Here is a 15,033-nt window from a genome sequence, read left to right as displayed (position 1 = left end):
TAATATTATAACAGAGTCAGCACAAGTATATTATTATTATAAAGTACAATGTAATACAACAGTGACACACTTGCTTTTTTGAGACATTTAAAGTATAACAAAAAGTATAAAATAATAATAAAAAACATCTATATTCTTACTACTCAAGGAACAATAACTAATATAGTCATACTTGTTTCTAATCTTTTTTAAAGAAATAAACTTTACCGATAAAGTAAAAAATCCTTTATCCTCAGATCCATTCCCTTCTTCCTCACTTCATCCAGTATTCTGAGTTTGTTGTGCATCCCTCGAATCTATTTTCATACTGCTACATACATATGTATGCACCTATACATCCAGAGATAAATACACCGGTGCTGTCCAATAAGTAGTCACTAGCCAATGTGGTTATTTAAATTTAAATTAATTGAAATAAAATTTAAAAAATCAGTCCCTCTATTACACTAACCATGTTCCAAGCACTCAGTAGCCAAATGTGCTTTGTGGCTACTTTATTAGACAGTGCAGATATAGAACATTTCCATCATGGCAGAGAGCTCTGTTGGATGTTTCAATGATGTAAGTATGTGCTTTTAAATTTTTATATACATTAATATTCTGTGCATGTTTATTAAGATGCCTTCTTTAAAATTCAGCACTATGCAGTTGACATCCACCCAACCAATACATAGAGAGGTTTAGTGTATTCCTTTAAACTGGCATAGAACATTCTATTTTATGAATATAACATTTTTTTTACCTATTTCTCCCCAATTGGATACTGGAGTTGTTTTTATTCTTCTATTTTAAATGTCAATGAACATCTTTCTCTAGAATAAGTTTCTAAAAATAAAAATGCTCTTAACACAAGGTATACACATTTTCACTGTTACTAGATTGCCAAAATATTCTCCATGGTAATCAACCTCATTCCCATGAGTAGTGTTTTAAAATAACAATTTTCCCATATTCTTGCCAACATTTGATATTGCCTACTAGTTTTTGCCATTGGGTTAGATGAAAATGGAATTTATTGATATTTCATTGCTTTAATTTTTGTGATTAACTGAGATTAAACACTTTCACATATTTATGGACTACTTACATTTTATGTTTGTATATTGCCTACTCAAATACTTGGCCCATTTTTCTACAGGGATTTTGCCTTTGTCTTAATTATTCGTAGTAATACATCATATTAAAAATTGCTTTTATTCCCTTATATATCCACATATATATCTGACTGATACGTCAGTAGAGTGATCTGCTTTTATTTTTTTGGTATTATCTTCATGGTACCCATTTTCTTATTCCCCCATTGATGGAATTTTGTTTATCTTCAGGGTTTTGTTCTTACAAACAATACTAGGACCTTATTGACTACCATAGCCATTAATCTTGCTCACTGAATATTTCTGGCTCTTCATCTCTGGCATCTGGTGATTGACTTCTGTGTTGTCACATGTCTATTCCTGGGATAGCATTTAATTTCTGGTGTGAGGTTCTCCAGAGCCTTCTTTCCATCTACTGCTTTGGTCAGCAATGTTTGAGATGGTTAGCGCTTTGTCAGAGTCCTGGAATAAGGACGATCACAATGATCAGAGGCCTTCCTCCCCACCCTGCAGACATTCACATTGCACATATAAAAAAACTATTTTTTTATTAAAAATATTTTGTGGTTATTATCATAGCATAACTCAGTCTAGATCACACCCTATTCCTTACTAGAAACTTTTTAAAGGAAATTAGGTTCATCTGACATGACTTAGAATTACAGTATTCTAGGAGTCAAAAAATCGGAGTCAAAAAAATCTTTAGAGGGCAGCTACGTCATTTCCTCTTCCTAAGTTCTAGAATCATGACTAATGGTTTAACAGCAAAGTCCCTGGTCTTTAGTTTGTGGAACTGCACTTCTTTTATCTATTTATCAGTTGATGGCCATTTGGATTGTTTCCACTATTTAGCTATTATGATTAGTGCCATGAATATCCATGTACACGTTTCCGTGTGGACATGTTTCCATTTCTCTTGGGTATACACAATTAGGAGACTTGCTGAGTCACATGGAAATTCTACGTTTAACTTTTTGAGCGACTGTCAAATTGTTTTGCAAAGCGGTTGCACAATTTTACATTCCCACAGGTAATTATAAAGGTTCCAATTTCTCCACATCCTTACCAACACTTATTGTCCATTTTTTAAGAACTATAACCATTCTTGTGGGTGTAAAGTATCTCATTGTGCTTTTGACTTACATTGCTAGTGACTAATGATACTAAGCATCTTTTCATTTACCTATTGACCATTTGCATATCTTCTTTGGAGAGATATGTTGAAATGCTTTGCCTTTTTTTTTTTTAACTGAGTTGTCTCTTTAATAAGTTGTGAGAGTTTTTTATATATTCTCAATGAAAACCCCATTTCTCCCATTCTATATGTTGTCTTTTTCACTATCTTGATGGTGTCCTTGAAGCACAAAAGTTTTACATTTTGATAGTTCAATTTACCTAATTTTTTCATTTTTCGATTGGGCTTGGATGTCATATCTATTGCCTAACCCAATTTCATGGATTTACTTTCACATTTTCTTTTAAGAGTATTATATTTTTAGCTCTTACATTTAAATCTATAATTGATCTTGAATTTCTTTTTGTATATGATGTAAAGGGGTCCAACTTTATTCTTTTGAATGTGGACATCCAGTTGTCCTACCACCACTTGTTGAAAAGAATCTTTCCCTTTCTTAAAACCAATAATTTTTTTTTTTTTTTTCTGTTATCAGGGTTTAGCCCATTTCCTGATGAGCTCAGCAGTTCTTCAGGGCTCCCTCGCATTGGCTCATTTAAGTCTTTCACAGGTTATCTTATTCTCTGGAATGTAAATGGATAATCCTTAAAAAATTTAACGTGCCTCCGAGGGGCGAGGTACTTATTATCTCACATTTTATTGTGGTTTCTATTCCTATTTATCTATTGTCTTCTTTCCTGCTTCAGTTTGAGAGCCTTTCCTTTCACTGAAGTAATAAGGACAAGACAGAGATGAATAATTCTTCATCTCTCTTCTGTTAATTTATATCATTGACACCCAATAAATTTAACTCTGCCTTTTTTGTCCTCTTGCACCTAACAAAGCTCTTTTGTCATCTTAAGATTTTCTCCCAACTTTTAGCTGAGTGCAAGACTTTACATTTTTTTTTTTGTAAATAATTTATCTTATTAAAAATAGAAATTCATTATTCGCTTAGTCAGCTGCTACCATTTTCCATGGCGCCAACTTATCTATACAAAACATAATTCCAATAAAATATTTTGATGTGAAAATTAGTATAATCCATATATTTTTAACTTTTTAACATTCTGCTACATTTACCTTCTTTCTCATACATACACACGTGTTATTTGTTATATACATGAACATGCATATACATAAAGTATATGTGTATATGTGTGTGTATGTGTGTATGTATTCCAAATCGTTTGAAAATAAATTACAGATACCACAATTCTTCAGTCATAAATGCTTTGGCATAAAATTTCCAAGATTAAGGACGATACCACTGAATCTTTTTTCTTTCTTTTTTTAAGATCCAAGATTGCATTGTGTTGTCATGTCCCTTGGGTCTCATCAATCTGGAATAATTCTCTTTTTTGAGAAAAATTACAATGGCTCATTTGAACAATCTAGGCCATGTTTCTTGTAGAATATGCCACATTCTGGACTTATCTCCCTTTTTCTTCATTACACTTGTTCTTAATACCCCCTATATACCTTTTAAATTTGCACTTATATCTAGATTGGGGCTTCTCAAGCTTGACACGATGGACATTTTTGGCTAGATAATTCTTTGTTGTGAAGAGGCTGGCCTGTGTGCTGTAGGATGTTTAGATGCATCCCTGGCCTCTTTCCATTAAATGCAGTAACAACCCTCTTCATGCTGTCCCCTTTCCCCAGGTTATGCCAAAAAAAAAAATGTCTCCAGACATTGTCAAAATGCTCAGGGCAGGTAGGAGGTTAAGAGTAGGGTGGGGATCCACTCTTTGGTTGGGAGCCACTGCCTAGAAGTTTGATTAAAATCAAGTTAAACAATTTTGGCAAGAATAGTTCTTTAATGGTATTGTATATTTCTAACTGCATGACATCAGTAAGCATATAATACCAGACTGTCCCATTATTAGCGATTCTAGTTTTGGTCACTTGTTTAAGGCAGTGAATTTTTTTTTTTTTTTTTTGAAGGTAAAGGTGATTTTCTCTTTTGCAGTAAGTTATGTCTTGATACTTTGAGACCATATGAAGATCCTGTACTCCTACAATCTTTCACCCAGTGGCTTCTAGCATCCTCTGATGAACTTTGCCTGAATCAATCAATTACAATCGATTTGGAAAACGGTCACTTTCTAATTTTTTTTTCTATACTTAATCTCTAGAATTCCTCTGAAAATTTTCATCTTCCTTCTTTTATTTTTAGTGGCACTCTGAACTCATGCATTTCCTTTACCTAATTTTTTATTCAATTAATTATAGTAATTATTCTTTTTTCTACTCATATAGTCTTAAATTTCTCCAGTGGAAGCCCACTCCTTAAAGCATATCTTAAAGTAAGGGAATTTAGTGTTTTGTGGAGCATTAAAGTTATTGTAAGCACCACGCGACGGTAATTTCTTATTATATTACACTGCGTATGAGAACAAAAGTGTATAGGCTTTACATTTAACCAGTGAAGAATTCTGATTGGGACAATCTATCATTTTTACAGTGTACGTTACATTATTTGCAAAAGGTAAATAACTGGTAAGAGAAGATTCAACAACCAATTTTGAGTCACCTATTTACTTCAGAATGGTAAAACTTTTCCTGACTCCTGGATATGATGACTGGTGCCTATAAATAAACATACTTGTAGCATATATATGGCCTAAACATTGTATACTACTGCAAATTGTAGGGCACAGAATGGAGTTACTTCTGATTCTAAAACTGCTTGGCAACCAATTACAACAGCATTAGAACTCAGCAAAGCATCGCGACTTCATCCCTTTTGGGACGCCCAAACGGAATATCCCAGTTAAAATGAGAAAAATCTGTATTATGCAATTTTAGCTCCACTCCAAGTACTCATCTCCTTCCTTCTGTAACAGTCAAATCTTTCCCCAGCCTCAGGAGTGGCTCTGCCCAGTTCCGCAGTATGCTCTGTGTTTATGCTGAAGGCTTCAAATGAACCAACCGCAGCGACGAGATTTCGGTTAACAGTCTCACCCGGGGACTCAGCAGTTAAGGCGAGAACCACTTCAAAGAGTCTTTTTTCCTGGCCCGGTCCAGGTGCAAGACCGTGGAAGGTGGAGCAAACTTTTAGGGAGCGTCTCTCCAGCGCGCGTCCCTCCTGATTGGCTAGCGTGAGTCCCGGCCGCCCAATCACGCTAGAGCGTCCTCCGCGCCGCCGCCGCGCATGCCCACTCGGGGACGCGGCCCTGCGCCTCAGCCCTGGAAATCTAAGGGCACAAGCCTGGGGGCGATAGGAGCCAGGCCCGGGTGTGTCCGTGCTAACGTCACAGGGCCGCGCTGGGACGTGGACGGGCCCAGTGGGAGAGCGACAAGAAAAACAAGCACTGACACAACTGCCCGATTTTCCCACGTCCCCTACGTGCAGATTTTCTTGGGTTGCCCATTCACTTTTCTTGTGATGCCCGACCTAGATAATTTGATTTGCCAGTGGGGGACTTGTGTGCTTCGCGTCCAGGCGACTAGAAAAGCGGGGCGATTGGAGCGAGTCTTTATAAGAAAGTACCCTTTTTTTCTATGTAGAGTGGACTCGGGTACACCTCTCCTTGGTTTTATGCATAAAACGCGGCCTTTTGAGCGCCAGGTGGAAGCGCTGCCTCCGACCGGCCCATCCGTCCCAGCGCTAGCGTTACCCTTCCCTCCCTGGGCCGCCCGTCTGCCTGCTGCTTCCTGCCCTACGAAGTACCCCCCACGACTAGTTTCCGAGGTGTGCGACTCAGGGAGAGTGACCCGCAACCAAAAGCAACCGGCCTTCGGTGCAGAGGGGCAGTGTCGCGGTCCTAGGCGGCACAGCAGCCTCCTCCCTCCCGGCCGCCCCCGGCGCGCCGCGGCCACCCAGCCGCACGGCGGGCCAGCCCCTGCGGCCGCTCGGAAAACGCGGCGAGCGGATCCGCGCGCGGAAGCGCCGCGCGCACTGAGCATGCCCAGTTGCAGAGCCGACCAGAGGAGTTTTTTTTTTTTTTCTTTTCTTTCTTTTCTTTCTTTCTTCTTTTTTTTTCTTTTTGGTCTGACGCCCCCCATCCCACCCCAGCCCCCACCGCCCCCGGCCTGAGCAGCTACCATGGCCGAGGTCCCCGGCGCGGCGTTGTCCCAGGCGGGTTGGTAAGTGGTGAGTCCCGCCGGCCGCGGGCGCGGACCGGGGCCCCGAGGAGGGTTGGGGTTGGGGGCGGTGGGGTGCGTGTCGGGGTAGGCGGAGGCCGCCGCCCGCCCCCGGCCTCTCCCCGGGCCCTCCAGGCCGGCTCCGCCCCCGGCGCCACGCGGAGCCGACCGGGTCCCCCGGCTCTTCTCCCGGCGGCGGCGCGGCCTGGGCCCCAGGTGGCGGGCGGCGGGCCGGGGGAGCCCGGGGGCCGCGGGCAGGGCAGGCAGGGCGGCGGGCGGCTCGGGCCCGAGCCGATCAGCCCGCGAGGACCTGCCGCTCCGGCGGGGGTGTCGCCGCCGCGGGACCCGGGGAGGCGCAGGCTAGAGGAGGAGGAGCGCGGCCAGCGCCCGCGGGCCCGCAGGAGGCCGAGGGCAGACGCGGGCACGGCCCTTGCTGCTGCCCCGGCGTCTTTCTCCGTCTTCCCAAGCGCGGTACCCACGGGTGCGAAGCCGGGCTCCGCGACACCTACACAACTTCCGAAGCTGAGAATGACCGCGTTGTCAACTTGTGTGGGTGCTCTGTACAACTTTTCTTGAAGGGATGGCTGTGTTCTGTTTTTATTTTAAAGACTTTTCATGTCAAGATTCTTAGCACCTGAAAGCAGTGAAGAATTATGCATAATTAAGCAGTTTCTATAACTGCGGCCATTACAGTTGTAAGCATCCAGTTTAATTCAGTAACGCTTTTCCGGGCCTGCAGAGGCAAAGTCTGAGATGAGAGGTGGGCAGGAGGATGAAAGAGATTTGCCCTTGCTCTCAAGAGGGTCACTATCCTTTTTTTTTAGTGAAAAAAAGAGAGAAGGAGACATTAGAACAAACACACACATGGGGAATAGTGGTAAACTACCTAGGAGCAGGCAGGTGTGCTATGGAATAGGAGCGGAGGGAGACTTCATTTCCTAGGGAAGGGCACTTTAAAAAAGATGGAGAGAAGACTTTCTATACACGTAGCCGCTGGAGCCAGGGCACAGAAGTAGGAAAGTGCTTATTGGTTTGCAGAACTGACACTAGATCTATATGCTTCGTGGAAGTGGGAGGGTGTCCCATGAGGATTAAGACCAGAACGGTTGGGGCCAGAATGCGGAGGCTCTACAAGTGCCTAAAACATGTGGATTTGATGCTGTAAATAAAGGTTTGGATTAGAGTGATATAATAACACCCGTGTTGCGAAGAAGCTGCTCCTGGCTGTACAGGCACCTGTACAGGTGGAGTTTGAGGCACAGAACTGTTATGTAACTTTCCAAAAATGACATAGCCAGAAAGTGATGGAAAGAGGGCCGTTTCTAAATCTGGTGCTTTTAACTATTTTGTGTTATTCTTACAGTTTTTGTGTAGAACACCATTAGCATAACAAACTGTAGAGTTTAGAAGTCACCTTATTCGGATTTGTTTTGTACCTTTAACTGGAATGTCTGCCTTCATTCTTTAGCTCACAAGGTTGTCTTGAATAACCTTGGGTCACTCTTCAATTTGAATTGTTCCTCATTCTTCATTAGACTGAACCTTAGTTATTCAGACTAGTTTTATGATTTCATTACAAATGTAGTCTTTTACTGCTTTCCAACATGACCCCAGCTTTTTTAGAAAGGCTAGTCTCATTATTTTGGTTCGCAACACATACTAAATTGTTCTTTGAACTCTAAGTTCCTTGATGGGGGAGAACTGCATCTTACTACATTGTTGTAGATTTTTAATAAAGTCTGATACAATTGACCTTAGGTTGCCCCTGTCAATCAGGATTCCCCAACCAGGGTCTCTAACCAGGCTTAGGTAGAATTCCTCTCTTCTTTGTTATTTTGTTACAAATCCCCAGGAATGTTATGTTGTAACGTGGGCCACTTCATATTGCAAATTATCTGTTTATGTATTTCTTCCACCACACTGTGTTACTTTTGTTTGACTTTGATTCATAAAGGCAGGAGTAATCTGTGGAGCTGATAAGACTATCTTTCTCAAAGTTGGAGAGTGTCATGTAATTCCTGATGGGTCTTGAACAGACTAGACTTGTGCCTAAGAAGGCAACAGGCTCTTCTAGGCTTTCAGGTGGCCTGTATTGTAGTATATCTTATGTTTAAGAGAGACGTACTACGTTAAAATACAGAATCTCAAAGGTTAGGCAGAGAAGAGCACTGGAAGGAGAATTTCTGACCATAGAGCACCTTTGACCAACTCATTCCAACTCATTCCACCTCATTCCACCTCATTCCACATCCCGAGTTTCCCCTAAATCTTAGAATTCTCTTTTATTGTCACTGATGAAACGATTTTTCTTTGTACTCTGTCTATTCACTTAATTACTTGCAAGATGCTAAAGCACCTAAACTATTATTAAATCTGGTCTATGAACTTCACCTAAAATTGTAGTTTAAGAAATATTTAGTATGAAAGCTTATGTTTCTGAAGATATTTAGAGGGTACAGATGATCTTTATACAATGATTTATTATCCCAGTTTATTTTTGACTGAATTTTTTCTTAAGTCTTTATTAGAACCTTCACAAAATCAATATTTTAAAATACAACTCCAACAGTAGCCACCTTGGCAGATTAAAAAATATGTATGTACATATGTGTATATATATGTATATTTTAGGGGGAGGTGTGTTTATTTAATTCCTTGGTGGCCAGCAGCACAGAAAGCATTAACTTTTGCTGATTTGAACTTAAAAGTTTCAGGCACTTCTACAGTGTAGTGGTTAGGTTTAAATAATGCACTAAGCGGTACATTGGTTCTTTGTAAGACTTAATTATATGCATGGAATAACTTCACTGAGCAGACTTGACTCTAGCTTTGTCTAGATAACAGATTTATTTCACTCTTTGCCTTTTTCGTGTTTTCTCTTTGGAGCTTTCTCTTAAGGGGGAATTGTGGATTTCTACTAAGCTTTTGAATTTTTTGAATTTTTAGAAGTGTCAACCTTTGAAACGTTTTAAAAATAGAAATTGTTAAAGGACAAAAATTCAACCAAGTAAATTTAAAGATCTAATTGGTTTTATTGAACGATTTATGATTGGGCAGCATCCCATCTAGGAAATTGATAGGTGCTCTGAGGAGGGAGAGGCTGAAACTGCAGTCAGCTTAGGTAGTAAGTCGTGGTGGGGCTTACCACAGTGACTCCATTTGTTTGTTTGTTTAACAAAAGATATTAAGAGACCATAATCAGCTGTGTTCCTGTTTTTGAAAAGACATTTTCCATAGAGTTAACGATAGTATAGCTTTAACTTTCTCAGTGTACAGATGAGGAAAATGAAGCACAGAGAGTATCAACAATTTGCTGTTATAAGTGGCAAAATTGAAAATAGAATGCAAATACTGGAGTAAAAATTCAGTACTCATTTTCACCAAGCTGTGGTGACCACTTCTTTTTTTTTTTTTTCTTTTTTTTCAATTTATTATTATTTAGGCCTACAGCACCTGGTCTTCCTAGGTGGTCTCCCATGCAAGTACTAACCAGGTCCAACCCTGCTTAGCTTCCGAGATCAGACATTGGGCTTGTTCAGGGTGGCATAGCCATAGACCGTGCATGGACCATGGCTCCACTCGGATGCGAACCCAGGGCCTTCTGCGTGTAAAGCAAACATGCTAACTGCTACACTATGGAACCACTTCCAGACCACTTCTAATTTAAATTATTGATCAAAAACAACATATTTTGAAATTGAAAATTGAATTAAAGCATTTTGTAATTTGTAAATTCGCTTTTTTATTTGGGAAAGATGAGATGCTTATTTTGTGGTGTGATGGTATTGGAATCAGGGAGACCTTTACTTTTTAGTGGCTCACCTAATTGCTGTTTACGCTTCTCTGAAAATCTGGTTGATTCTGTCTTTTTTAAGTCTAAGAATATGTGCAAAGATAAAGCACTATATTGTGTATCTTTGCCTTATCCAGCAGTTTTGAGTTGAAGACACCATAAGGCAGCCTTAGAAATAGTGCGTTTTCATTTTATTCTGAAAGAACATATTTTCTTGGAAACCCCAGGTTGCTAACATCCAAGGTTGTACACAGAGGTTTTTGTTTCTGCTTTTGGTAGAGTGAGCGGGGCTGGAGGGAAAACAGGATGGACGCAGAGGTCTCCTTCTTGTCCCCTTTGAATTTCACCTCTTTTGAAGTGGTCTCTCTTTGACTAGTGCTGCATTATAATGATATCCTCTGGCCCAAGTGTATACCAAACTTCATTCCCTTTGTTTCACCTTTAAACATCTAAAAATGACTATTCCCAAAATTTACTCCTAGAGGAGAACAACCATGGGTTAAAAAGAGAAAATAAAAAGCACCGTGGTAGTATGAATTATAAAGTGATTATTGCTCTCTTGTCTTGAGGGGCCTACCCTATTATTCTTCACTTTGCCTTGCGATAGCTCACCTGAAGAGGTGGAACAACTTCAAGGCATTTTGCTGGAATTTCTAATCCCTGGCTTTTGACCTGTCCACAGATGGAGAGCTACTTTTTACATCCCATCACCTAGATGCTTCCTCCCAAACACATTAATGACCAAGACCAGAAAAATAAGATTCCTGTTCTGCATCCCACCCCTGTACCTTTTTTGTTTGTTTTGTTTCAGTTTTCTGAGAGAGAGAGAGAGAGAGAGAGAGAGAGAGAGAGACAGACAGAGAGAGACAGAGACACACACACCTGTTCCCCCAGGAGATTTCTAGTGAATGATCTCAATCTTCAAATAAGAAACCTTTGCAGCATTATTAATATAACAACTATGCCTTCACATAATACACTGTTCATAGCAGTCATACAGTAAGAGTTTATGCAAAGGGTGTTGAGGTTTGCTTCCTCATTTCATCTCCATTTAACTCCTAAGCATAGATATATTCATAAAGAATATTGGTAGTTCTTTATAAGGTTATATATTAACTACTAGAATTATAAAATACTTTATCAGTACCACTTTGATGTAAATGTACCCTTGGTACACTCTTTTGGAAAAGATTAGAATGGTTAAAATATTTTTTAGATGAAATAGTAATAGATCATGCTGAAGAACACTGGAAGAAACTGATGGCTTTATACTTGATTTTTAGGGGAACTCCTTGGAGACAGCCTTCTATTTTGAAATAGTTCCAGTTTCTTTAATAAGCATTTGTAACTATCTCTTTAGTTTATATTGTTTGTGAAATTATAATGTTCAAAGATAAGCCTTCTTGACTTTCTGTCTCAAAATACATATTGCCTGGCTGCTTCTATTGATATTGTAAAATGCTAAAAATGACTGGCTGTTCTCTTAAACTGTGCAAGTTTTCAGATTTTAAGGTGTGTTTTGCAGTAATTTTTTTTTAGTGAATAACCTATAAATCTGGTTTCAACTGCCTGTAGACTTGACTGCCTCAAGCATAAAGGGGGTATAAAAAGAAAGTTGCTACCTCAGCAAGTTGAAAATAATTTTCTCCTCTCACAGCAGCATTTGCTAAATCAAGTAAAAATTGCATGGTAACATTTGAAGAATCATAAAAATATAACTACACTACTTTTTTGGCCTTTGTTTTCTTTTGACAGTAGAATATTGGCATTTCGACTTATGTTACAGTCTCTGGAAATTCTGACTTTTTGAAAAATATAGGATTTGGAAGTAGGTAAAGAACACTTTACCTCCAGATAATTTTTAGAAGGAGCCGAATGCATTTCCAGCAATACAAAATTTTCATGTAGAAATTGAGAAGCATTTGTGAAGTCATAGAGTGACAAAAGCAGAGAAGAAGAGGTAAGAAATATGCAGTGATAATGTAAAGTATGAAGAGTGTCAAATCAGAGGTACTGATCATGGAAAAGAAGCACATTGGTGATGTAGGGAATGAGGAAACGCTGCATTACCCTGCAGGGCTGGGCAGGGCATAGATGTGCCTTGGTATTGTAACTCTGTAACACCCACTAGATGGGTGTGAGTGTGTGCACATGTGAGTGCTCCTCACACATATTACAGTTTTACAGCCTCTAAAGTAGAGACGAATAGCTGCTCTCATCCTTCATCTTGTTGGGTATGTCATAGCTACCCAACAAAACCTCTTGTTGTGGCAGGCACTTTAGTGTCACTGAAGGTACGACAGTCTTCTTAACAGTAGTCAGTCGTAATGCAGAGAAATATGTAACCCTATACCATAATGTCTGTACCGAAATACACATAGTAAGTATATATGCCTGTTATACACAAGGCACTGTGTTGTTGGGATGATGTACAAGACAGGCAGGATTTGAACCTGTCGTATAGTGGTATTTTACTTGCAGGGTGGTGTTGTAGCAGTTAACTCAGACTTGGGAAGTCTGGAAATTTTTCCAGAACTGATGGTGTATAAGCAGAGTATGTTGTATATGCCATCTCATAATATGGTGTCTGGTCTTTGTCTAGGAAAAACACAAGGCAGATTCATTGATGCACTCATTCAACAAATAATTCTTGAACATCTGGTTATGGCAGGTACTTTCTTTAGTACAATCAGATGTAATCTTATGGGGAGAAAGCCATTAGCTACATGTCCAAACCCATTGCATCTGTAAAATATACGAGAGAGGAGAAGGGACATTTTTCCATAAGAGCTTGTAAAAAGGGAATTTTGGTGTCTTCGTGGTGGTAAGATAATGCTTCCCTGAGATCTGGAGTCTGAGTGGGAATTAAATAACCTAAGTAAGGGGAAAGCAGAATATGAAAGGCTATAACAGTAGAGAGGGTGGTGGGTACAGACATCGGAAGGGCCAGGATGGGAGGAGGCCAAGATAGAAAGGCAGCGTAGGGAGATGGGGCTGGGAGATACTCAGGTGCTAGATTGTGTAGCTCAGGCCATGACGAGCACAGTGACTTTTGTTTTTATTGTGGAGGCAGTAGAAATCAGTTGAATTTTATCAGGATGAGCGGGTTGAAGTAGGGCTGACATAGTTATGTTTTGAAGTGTCCTTGCATTGAAGAAAATGGATTGGCGCTGGGAGGAGTGGATGGATGGAATGGTGGCGATGGTTGCTATGGAGAGCAATAGACTGCGTTGAGATACTTAGGTAAAATGGGCAGAGCTTTTTGATGGATTGGATATGAGAGTGAGAGAAGGAAGTGTCAAGCGGTTGGTTCCTAGGTTTTTGGCTTGTGTACCTGCTTTGATTATAAAGGGACTCTTAGAAGAGGGCCACATTTCCGAGGGTCAGATCATGAATTTGAGTGTGAGATGCCTTGTAGTCATGTAAAATAAGATTCCAGTGAGGCATTAGGAAATACTAATCTTGCACTCAGAAGAGAAGACTGGATTAGAGATATACATTCGGAGTCGTTTGGGCATAGCTGATGATTGAAGCAGCACGTGGATGAGATCAGCTAAGGCCACACTGTCCAGTTCGGTAGACATCAGCCACATGTGGCTACTGAACCCTTGACATGTGCCTAGAGCAAAATGAGATGTGCCGTAAATGTAGAATACACACTGAGTTTGGAAGACTTAGTACAAAAAGGAAATGGAAGTATCTCTCATTAATTTTATATCTTTACTTATTGAAATGTTTTCAATATGTTTTATTAAATACATCATTGAATTAATTTCACCTGTTTCTCTTTTAAAATATGGCTACTAGAAAACTTTAAATTACAAATGTAGCTTGCATTATATTTCTGTTAGACAGCACTGCTGTATGATCTAAAGACCAAGCTTTGAGTAAGAAGAGACTAGATTCAAGCACTGAGAAATTTCAGCATTTTTAATGGAGAGTTAGTCTTTAAAGAGCTGCCAGAGAGGGGAAAAGCATTGGAATGCATTATGAAAATCATCGATTTTTCTCAAAAAAAGAAAGTGGGCATATTTCTAAGACTTCTGTGACAAAATTATTTGATTAGGTCAGTATTAGTTTGTTGACTTGCTGATATTAAAGATTCAGAGCAGTTTTGAAAACATTCTTTATAAATTTAAGTATCTGAAGTTCCATTCTTTTAATTACTCTAAGTCCCCCAAAACTCCTCTGAATATAAAATGCAGTAGCAGCATTTTAGAAGACACTCCATCATGGATATTAAGTTAGATGTTAAGAAAAAAACATTTTTTATTTTACTAAATTCCTAAACAGGACCTTGATAAGTTTGAAAATTAATAAAGGTAGATTTTGTAAAACACCTAATATGAAACATTAAATATAAGCATTGATGGAAACTTGCTAAATAAAGTCAACATTGGATTTTGGAATTGATTCAGTTTGTTTCGTTTTGAGAGAGAAACAGGAACATATATAAGTTGAAGTGTCCAAAAAGTTGATTGATAATCATGATAAAGTTAATGAAATAATTTTTCCTTTTGCCATAAATATATTGTAATCTTGGATTATTAATTGAATATTTTTTTTTCTGGTCAGTTAAAATAGTTTGATTGATGCCTTATTATTTTGTAAGCTCCTATAAAGCAAGGATCAAGTCTTTTCATATTTTTATAGTCTTCCTAGCATTTAGCAGGGTACGAGGTACACTGTAGACACATGCTTGGGGAACAGATGTAATGTCATCTTAATTAGTGTCAGTGTCTTCATTATACTGTTTTTGTATTCTCAAGGAATGTGAAATTTGTTCAAGTTTTTTTGTAGAGGAGAAATTTATTTTTGAAATGAATGTTGTGAAATTTTTAAAAGTTTTATGAAAAAATGTAATCTATGGAAATGTAGGAAAT

The 15,033-nt window shown here is 39.3% G+C and overlaps 1 protein-coding gene and 1 pseudogene across 6 annotated transcripts in view; one reads left to right on the top strand and one right to left on the bottom strand.

Moving 5' to 3' along the window:
- Positions 1-6,267: 6,267 nt before the first annotated feature.
- Positions 6,268-15,033, top strand: part of TDRD3 (tudor domain containing 3) — a 134,621-nt gene continuing 125,855 nt past the window's right edge. For 2 of the 6 annotated variants that reach the window (XM_039877162.1, XM_039877164.1), the window contains exon 1: positions 6,272-6,360. In XM_039877162.1, coding sequence (XP_039733096.1) covers positions 6,320-6,360 — 41 coding nt within the window. In that variant the 5' untranslated portion in view covers positions 6,272-6,319. Of the gene's footprint in view, positions 6,361-6,686; positions 6,907-15,033 lie in introns of those variants that run through there. The other 4 variants (XM_039877165.1, XM_039877166.1, XM_039877163.1 and 1 more) reach the window with 3 other exon arrangements.
- Positions 9,799-9,914, bottom strand: LOC120614512 (uncharacterized; annotated as a pseudogene).

The sequence above is a fragment of the Pteropus medius genome, unplaced genomic scaffold, assembly GCF_902729225.1.
Source record: "Pteropus medius unplaced genomic scaffold, Ma_sr-lr_union100, whole genome shotgun sequence".
Lineage (NCBI taxonomy): Eukaryota > Metazoa > Chordata > Mammalia > Chiroptera > Pteropodidae > Pteropus > Pteropus medius.
Note: the sequence above shows the minus strand (reverse complement) of the source record. Positions and strands in the feature narration are given on the sequence as shown.